This window comes from Sinohyriopsis cumingii, chromosome 17, assembly GCF_028554795.1.
Source record: "Sinohyriopsis cumingii isolate HCF-2022 chromosome 17, ASM2855479v2, whole genome shotgun sequence".
NCBI classification, from domain to species: Eukaryota; Metazoa; Mollusca; class Bivalvia; order Unionida; family Unionidae; genus Sinohyriopsis; species Sinohyriopsis cumingii.
Window position 1 is genome coordinate 31,934,743 of NC_142977.1, and position 10,058 is coordinate 31,944,800.

Below are 10,058 nucleotides of genomic sequence, written 5' to 3' on the forward strand. Positions count from 1 at the left end.
GTTCCCTCCTTATTTTGTAGACAAGGGGGAAGCTCCTCCCTATAGGCAAATCCTAGCAGCATCTCTGAAAAATTTGTCTCACTTTTTGAAATGGAGTGGGCTAATTGGTCCCTTTTCTCTCAAACCCAAGTGAAACACCGTTAAACTAATGATAATTCTCATGACTGTAGATATTGTCTTTGGTAGCATATACAGATAAAATATGTTTCAATAAATGGAAGAAAAAATTTTATTGTCCAGTCCTGGATTTAAAACAATCCAAAACAACAAGTTCCTAAAATTGCTGAAACATAACAGCCCTCATATGTAGTGAGGATGCTTTAATTTGTTCATGGGGGGTTGAATTTTTGGATGCTTTTTGGGGGAATAATTTGTGGATGGTTTTTTTGGGGGGTGGGGTGGAATTTTTGGATGATACTTTGGAGTGAAATTTGTGTATGCTTTTTTGGGTGGAATTTGTAAATGTTTTGGGGGGAGGAATTTGTGGATGATATTTTGGGTGGAATTTGTGAATCTTTTTTGAGGTGGAATATTGTGGATGTTTTGGGGGTGGAATTTGTGGATGCTTTTTGTAGTAGAATTTTTGCACTAAATGGGAAATTCACTTTCATTCATGCTGCTATGGCCTTGTAGTTAGAGCATCTGCCTCAGATGCAGGAGTTTGAATGTTCGAACCCTGGCTGAGTATTACCAAAGACTTATAAATCCTAACAATTGCTTTGCTAGGCACTCAGCATTAAGATGTTAGTGTTAGGACTAGTCGACCTGAATAATGTGACTGGGTGTGACATCATGCTACATGTTTGCAGCATGATGCCCCAGTGCTAGACATTACTATAAACTGCCTTGCTGCAGACATTGTAGCAATACGATGGAAAAATTGTTAAAGCTGCATTAAAAATTCAAATCACATGCACATTCATGAGAACTGATTATGCCATTTTGACACATAGTATTGTGACCTGACTTTACCAAAGTCACATGTAAAAAACATTAAATGGTTTTCTCAAATGCAGTCATTGTTTGGTAAAAGATAAAAGAAATCAATCTGTTTGCCTGTCTGTATGTTCGATATTATCCCATCTATCCATTTGTCTGTCTGCATGTTCCATATTATCCCATCTATCCATTTGTCTGTCTGTATGATCCATATTATCCCATCTATCCATTTGTCTGTCTGTATGTTCCATAGTATCCCATCTATTCATTTGTCTGTATGTCAGTTGCAAATTTCATTCCATGCAGTAACATGTGACTGACATAATGGATTCAAACCAAAAATAGTATGTTGTAATGGTGTTTAATGCAATTTTTCAGCACAGGATAGGCTATACATGGCAGCCAGTATTAATGGTGGAGGAAGAACCCAGGAAAACCCTGGAAAGAACCACCAACCCACGAGAAGCTACCAGCAAGCTTTCTCACATACCCACATTAGCCAAGCCCGAGACTTAAGCCCACACAGATGAGATGGCAGTGATCCATTACGGTGAATGCTTTAGGCCACTCTGGGCCCCGAGTATAGTATGAGTCTTTGTAGTAGAAAAATTTTCTTTGGCTTTCACTTATTTCTAATAGAATTTGACAGTTTTGGCCCCTATTTAACTTTAAAATTTGTGTTTACCGTATAGACTCATTTCTGGTTTTCCTATTGCTTTCAAAGTACATTCTTCTTGATTTTTCAGTGAATCAGTTATATTTTTAATTACAATCATTCATATTTTACAGCAGAGAGAAGAAAAGTGACAAGACTTCACTCAAAAAAACAAATTCTTTCAAAGAACAAGGGATAGATTCCAAAAAGGAACTAGATTTTTCTGAGATAAATTCCATCAGTTCTCCAAGAAAGGATATTCCAAAGAATTCTATACCAAATGGTCTGAAAATTTCAGGAACTAATTCCAGTCTTCAACAAAAGGAGTCGAATGCTCGTGTAAATGATGTGACCGACAGCAGTTCAAGAGCTATAACACAAACCCAAGATTCAGATGCATTACATAAAGACATTGATATTTCACAAAACGACTCTGAAAAAAAGTTGCTTGAATCAAAAGGAAAGAAAAAGAAAATGTCTCGTAGCAAGGATGTTGATGACAAAGTGGGAGAAAGCATTGCAGCTGCACCATCTGGTGTTGACAATTTGGAGAAAGATGGTAAAAGTCATAAACACAAGAAAAAAAGGAAGAAGAAAATGGAGCAAGATCAGGAAGATATGATGGATGTTAATGTACAAAACAAGATTCAAGTAGTAGCAAGAGATGAAGACCGAGCCCACAGCAGATCGAGTGTAAGATCCGATGCAAGCAGTAAAAGGGGATAATAATAAAAAAATTTTCTCTTTTCTTCAGAACATAAATTTTGTTGAAAAGTTTAGAGACATTTGTCTCTTACATTTGTATGCACATATGTATTTAAACTGTAGCATATAGTTTAATGTCTACTGCTATGTAGAGAGAACTACATGAAAATTTTATGTATTAACTCCTATATTTTTAAACATCAGATTGAGAGTAAAAACTGTTTTGGCTGGTTTGACATTTTTGTCACTGCTTGACATTTTCCACATAAACATGTGAAGTATTTACCAACTAAAGTGGGTCGCATTATGCAATATCAAAGTGTCACTGGTGAAATAAGTGCTTGACCCATGCTTCATTGTTTATTGGGTGTTAGTATATGATTTCAGAAGACATGTTGAGCTGTGCTTCATATTTGGATGAAAAAATATCAGGTAATCCTTCAGTAGGACAGATTGATGACAGTTTGTGTCTTTGATGTTTAATGTAACCGAGACAGATTCCTCCATCTGGTGAGTGCAGAATGAACAGTGTCAGTATTTTAGTAGCATACTACAATATATTTGAGCTATGGACAAATGCACTTTGAACTTTACAACTTTAAGTGAAATGTTTTGAATGGTGAGAATTTTCTTTTTAATATAACATGAACATATCTCTGATTCGACCATATAATCTTATACCTGTAGATACTGAAAGTTGATCAGTTACATAAGTAATATTGATATTCTTGCTCTTCAGAAGACTAGAAAAATTTTGAAAGAATATTTTTGTTTATTGTTATTTTGTATAAATATAAATACATGCATGTATTATGGTAACAAAAGTGGCAGAGGTCTTAAGTGGAGTACAAACTTTTGAATACACTGTGATACAGCCACATTTTCTGTGATATTGTAGAATTAGATTTTATTGTCTTGTTTTAGATTTAATAAGCATTTTTCTGTTTAGGTTGACTTGGATTATAAAATATCAGACAGTCAGTACCAGTAGTAAATGGGCAAAGACTATTTAACACAGTATTTTGATTATCAAAAATTTTAGATTCCTTGTATATGAACAAGTGAAACCATGAGTCATCAAGAATTATGTTTAGACTGGCGAGATGATTAGAAGAAAACTTTGTTATATTTGATAGTTCTTTGAATCTTTGTTTAACATGAAGACAAATTTTTCTCTTTCCTATCTCAATACTCATTTCATGGTTGACTGATTACCATGTTAAAATAGAAGTATTATACATAACGTTTATTTATCATACACAGATATTACTTTGTGTTGCATGTACTTAAGATGTAAATGTGTTGTTTTTGTTTCCTTTCTATTTTTTTTTAATTCCAATTAAATAGTTGAATATAGAATGTAAATAATTCTCAAAATGGTTATATTATCTTGCTAAATTATTTTCATGACCATTGTTAGATTAAGAGATGCTTAGATAGCGTTTTTCTCTCAGGTGACTTTATGCTGTTTTGTGACAAATAAAAACAGTTTGTTATATAAAAGAAAAATGAGCAAATTTTAATTGCATTCTAGTCTGTTTTTCTCTTCTTGTTTAAATACTAATTTATTTGAAATTCATATATATAAAGTGGTTCTTCTCTTGAATGTCCCCTCCCACCACCAACAACAGTGACCTGATCAGCAGCCACCAGTATTTTACAGCCAGAATCTAATTTTGTGTTAAAAGGTATCCCTCTATTATGACCACAGCTAATAGTGTAAAATAATGTTCAATTTAAAACTCGCAAGCTGACACATGATGGGGTTTACAGAAGAAAATATGCCGTGTAAAATACATGTATTTACATTGATAGAAATGGAGATGATCATGCTGTGGAAAATACATGTATTTACATTGACATAAATGGAGATGATCATGCTGTGAAAAATACATGTATTTACATTGATATAAATGGAGATGATCATGCTGTGTAAAATACATGTATTTACATCAGTATTGATGGAGATGATCATGCTGTGTAAAATACATGTACAGTATTTACATTGATATAAATGGAGATGATCATGCTGTGGAAATTACATGTATTTACATTGACATAAATGGAGATGATCATTCTGTGGAAAATACATGTATTTACAGCGATATTAATGGAGATGATCATGCTGTGGAAAATACATGTATTTACTTTGATATAAATGGAGATGATCATGCTGTGGAAAATACATGTATTTACATTGATATAAATGGAGATGATCATGCTGTGGAAAATACATGTATTTACATTGATATAAATGGAGATGATCATGCTGTGGAAAATACATGTATTTACATTGATATAAATGGAGATGATCATGCTGTGGAAAATACATGTATTTACATTGACATAAATGGAGATGATCATGCTGTGGAAAATACATGTATTTACATTGATATAAATGGAGATGATCATGCTGCGTAAAATACATGTATTTACATTGACATAAATGGAGATGATCATGTTGTGTAAATACATGTACAGTATTTACATTGATATAAATGGAGATGATCATGCTGTGGAAATTACATGTATTTACATTAATATTAATGGAGATGGTCATGTTGTGTAAATACATGTACAGTATTTACATTGATATAAATGGATATGATCATTCTGTGGAAATTACATGTATTTTCACTGACATAAATGGAGATGATCATTCTGTGGAAAATACATGTATTTACGTCAGTATTGATGGAGATGATCATGCTGTGGAAAGTACATGTATTTACATTGATATAAATGGAGATGATCATGCTGTGGAAAATACTAATAGGTTACTGCATTTGTATGGGAAAATATGAACGAGTTTTGGGATGGAATACTGCTTGACCTTGGGAGTGCGGTATATCCTTCCAACAAAACGAGTTCATATTTTCCCATACAAATGCAGTAACCTTTTTTTAATATGCTCATTTTTTTATTCTACCTAAGGTTTAATTATATAAACACAATACACTACAAGAAACAATGTAAATGAATGTATGCCGCATTCCAGACTAAATACACAAGCGCATATTACACAAATCAACATTATTACTGCGCACATAACTCTGCCCAGATAAATTTGAACTTAGTCGTGCACTCAACATAACTTTCGAAAGAAAATGGCGTGTCTAGTTAAAATTAAAATTTGTGGTCATATTGTGAATGAATGTGCATTGCAACAACTTTTCCATTTGATCTGGAATGAATAAATTTTGGTATTTTTTTCGATTTTAGGAAATTTTGTGATTATTGACTGGATTTATATGATGATTCCACATGAAATACATGAGATTTAATAAGCTAGGGAGAAGCGTGTTGACATCTGCAAATGTGTTTCTGTTTCTGTCATTGAATGTTTGAAATCATAATGTGGGAAAAATATGAAGTCTTTCAATTGCAATTATCAAAAAGACGCTATGGAATTTACTGCTTATTTCATTTTGAGTGTGGTATGGAGGATGCAGTTGCACTTATCATCAAAATTACAGCACAATTTCGAAATGCTTAATCCAGATTGAAAACCTATGACATGGCTCATGTAATTTGGATTTGCAGAATTAAGAAAATACATTTTGAGGAAATTCAGGATGTAAAACTGTAAGTATATTTTATTTTGCCATTCTTATCACCAGCTAAAGAAGAGAGTATACGACTTGTCACTTGTATGTTATTTGTAAGGACCTTATCTTGCGTCTGTTATATAATGTAGCTAGCCTAAATCCGTAACATTGTATCAACGCGGAATGTGCCAAAGCAGCTGGTATGTGGCAGTCCACGAAACATCTGTATTAGTTCATTCAGAAACAAATTTAAACAACCACAACGTAAAGAGCCTCTTATGCGAGTGTACATGATTTGTGTACAAATCAAAAGTGCTGGCATCTGCGTCCATTGTTTACAATAGAAAGTAGTTCCTTTATGCACGTGAATGCTATATGTGTATTGTCGCACGAGTTCAGTATTGGGTAATACTGAACGATTCTGACAATGTAAAGTTAACGGGGAAAAAGATGAGCATATAATAAAAGTGTTTTACGTTGATATAAATGGAGATGATTATGTTGTATGATACAACTACTGACAGACAGATATTTTGGCAGATCAAGGAATGTAAATATCAGTTCGTTGATTGGAAATTAGGGGTTTAAAGTCATTATTCTAGGCCCCTGCTAAAATCGCTAATTTAAGATATAGTCAAAGAAAATATATTGAACAGTATATATACCTGTGAATCAGCACACGACATTGAGTATGTAAACATATTGAAATTGAGAACAAATTTAGTTTGTTCATCTCAGATGCCTTCTTTACCCTATGATTGCTTCTATAAATTCATCTGCCTCTGTAATTGTGAATCATGACAGTGTTATCAAACAAATACTTATTTTGCTTACTTTGAGGTAAGAAACTTTTAAATTAAATTATAGAAATATGACATAACAGTTGGTTAATAAATGCTAACCTAAGTAACTATGCATTTGAGAAACATCAGAAATGTTTTACATGCTCTCTTCTGGTTTAAGGTTAGATCACAAACTTAATTCTTCTTGAGCTCATAGCTCAACATATTTATTTTGTTGGCATCAGTGTATAACTTCATTTATCAGATTAAGCTTAATGTTACATTTTAAATTAACCTCAGTGCTCAAGATTTTACTGATATTATGAAATGACAGTCTGCCAGCTGCCCATATCACCATCCATTAGTACACCTTTTTTATTGCCACTACCTAAACTTCATGGAGGATTGCCATAAACCTTTGCATATACATTTATTACTATATATCTGGTCCTAAGTGAAAATGATTTTCATATGACCTCCAAAAATTTCCACACTACCCATTATAAACAATCTTTTCCAGTTACTTCGGAAGAAAATGACACAGTGACATTGTTTTAACTTCATTTTTTTAACTTCATTTTTTTATAATGTAAACTTCTTTCCTGCAACATGTTTTTCCTAATATATTAAAATGATCCTTATCTAACCTTCAGGTTTTACTTTGACAACCAGCTTGAAAATATTTATATGGATACTTTTGAACAGATGGTTGTATCAACATGGCGTTCTCAGCAAAATTATATGGCAATACGTAACTTGTTTGAATTGAAATTGGTGCTCATCTGACCTCCAACATGGTGCCATAGTGACCGACTTGGAAATTTGATCAGTGCTTCATTTAAAAAAGCTTGTTTAATTGACATGAAATTATAACTAAAACACTTCTTTAAGAATTGAAAATGGTGCCAATGTGAAAAACCACCTTGACAACTCTTTTGTGAAAGAGTTTGAAAGCCAAGTTAATTGATCTTGAAATCAGGTGAAAGGCCATTATTTGAAGTTTTTATACTGGACTGAGCTTATAATATCAATGACTTTTACATATAGAGATAAATATGGTGTAGTTTTTGTATTGACACATGTTTTAATAAACAAGCTAATAGCGCTTTCATATTGATTTTAAGTCAAAGCTTTTTGATTTAGATATTTAACTGTACTTGTGAGCATGATGCCAATCATGTATGACTGGAGTTTTATCATTTAGCTCAGTTTTTGAGTATCTAATTTGTTGTCATTGTTGTTATTGATTTTGGGTATTTACGGCACAATAACACATTGAAGTTATTTAGTGCCAAGGCAGTTGCAGTAAAGTACCTTGCCCAAGGACACACCACATAAGTTGACCCAGATGGTGCGATGTAAGAAATCTTACCTACACCATTTTAATCATGACTCTGACTACTGAGTCACCATGCCTCCCTGTGAGTATCTGAAGAATACCATGTCAGTTCAGTAAATACCCCCCTCCTGTCCAGTTTTAAGGATTTAACCAGACTTAGGACGTTGATTTATCTTGCTAGTGCCTGAGTTCAGTGATCTATCTGTGATATCAGGTTCTGTGATTTATCAGTGATATCGGGTTCAATGATATCAGGTTCAGTGATCTATCAGTGATATTGGGTTTAGTGATCTATCAGTGATATCAGGTTCAGTGATCTATCAGTGATATCAAGTTCAGTGATCTCAGTGATGTCAGGTTCAGTGATCTCAGTGATGTCAGGTTCAGTGATCTCTTAGTGATATCAGGTTTAGTGATCTCAGTGATGTCAGGTTCAGTGATCTCTTAGTGATATCAGGTTCTTTAAGGTTAAAGTCCATGACAAATATTTTTGTACTTTGGTTAAAGGTTTTTATGAGCATGTTAACTAAAACATATCAGGACAAATTTTTGTTTCCAAATTACAGTATGTTGGAATTTCTTGATAATGTCTGAGACAGCTTCAAATTTAGCAGTTTGAAATAATAATTGGACAAAAGAAATGGAGTTATTCCAGAAGCTTCTGTTTTTGCAAGTAGAGGATCGGTCTTTTAAAGGGTCTCATTTTGGATGGTCATAATTTATTCTGATTTCACAAAAAAATACCTCATTTATTTAAATGACTTTTACTCATTTCATTGGCACCTTTATTGGTCAAATGGAGTTTCATGAATCTGATTAAAAAGGTGGTTGTGAGACTTTGCTACCGTTTATTATGCTGTATGTACAGCATGAAGAACAGGATCAGCGTTGAAAGATTTGATTGTTGTACATTTCCTAACAGATGTTGATGAGGTTATGCAATCTTCACCACTGAGCTGACAATTTGCCAGTTTTCATTATATATGTTCTAAGGGCAGTTCCAGCAAAAACATATATGTGACCCATGGAAAGTACTTTTAATGTGGGGTACTCACCCATGGATGCAGGTTGAATTATCTTATCATTTTAATGTGAACTTTGTGAATCAAATTACCATGGCATATCTTTTTTTTTCAGCTGCCTTCCCTGGGTACAATTTATGTTTCAATGGAACAGCCCTTCCTTTCATGTTCCTACTGCAAGAGGCATGTTCTTAACATATATTTTTTTACTAATATCACTTTATGATTAATGTATCACAATGCTATTCCAATTTAACATTGTTTTAATAATATTAGTATTATTATCTTGAATGTAATTAAAGTTGTAGAACTTTGTATTAGAATTTCCAGACTTTGGCCATGTATTTCACATTCAGTTTGTTTGGGAATGTTGGACCTAGAAAAGTCTTCTGTTCAAGATGCTAATAATGTTATACTGTGCAAGTGAAATCAAATAATGGCTAAGTAGGTTGCTGAAGCCTGCTTTTAATATTATATCAAATACATGCAGCTTACATGGCATGAGGGTAATGTGGATGCAAACATGGGAAACAAATGATGCTATAAATATTAATGCTTTGTAGATTCTAATTTGTTTTTGTTTTATCTTTGATTATAGGGGTTCATTTTTTGATGTTTCACTAATTACACAATTTTGGGTCCCTATGTAATGAATTCAACATGAGAAAATATCAGTCTTTCTAATATTGCTCATGGTTAGATATTGTTTTTAAAAAATTTGTGACGTGCCTTTGCTACATTTACATGTATATGTTGTTAAATTTAGACTTTTAGTAAAAATATTACCATCTGAAAGATTTTCATTTCAGAAATATGAAATGCTATGTTCAGATTAAATTAGGCATACAAAATTACACCTTCTGTTGTCTTCACATTTGTAATCCTGTTAGTGTCATGATTTGTGGAGATCATTTAGTTGTATTAGCAACATCAACAAAGTACAGTTAGGCTACTGAAATACTCTTGGCATCATGTTCTGTGTATATAACAGAATACATCCTCATTGAATGTCAACCATTCTTTTTTCAAGGTCACAGGCAACATATGGGAGTGGGTTTCATAGCGCCT

General features: G+C 33.1%; 1 protein-coding gene across 1 annotated transcript in view; it reads left to right on the forward strand.

Annotated features, from left to right (window-relative positions):
* The window catches only part of LOC149778363 (uncharacterized), a 57,462-nt gene extending 47,618 nt beyond the window's left edge, over window positions 1-9,844 (forward strand). The window contains exon 5 of the mRNA XM_089939185.1: window positions 1,729-9,844. Coding sequence (XP_089795311.1) covers window positions 1,729-2,320 — 592 coding nt within the window. The 3' untranslated portion in view covers window positions 2,321-9,844. The remainder of the gene's footprint in view (window positions 1-1,728) is intronic.
* Window positions 9,845-10,058: the final 214 nt, after the last annotated feature.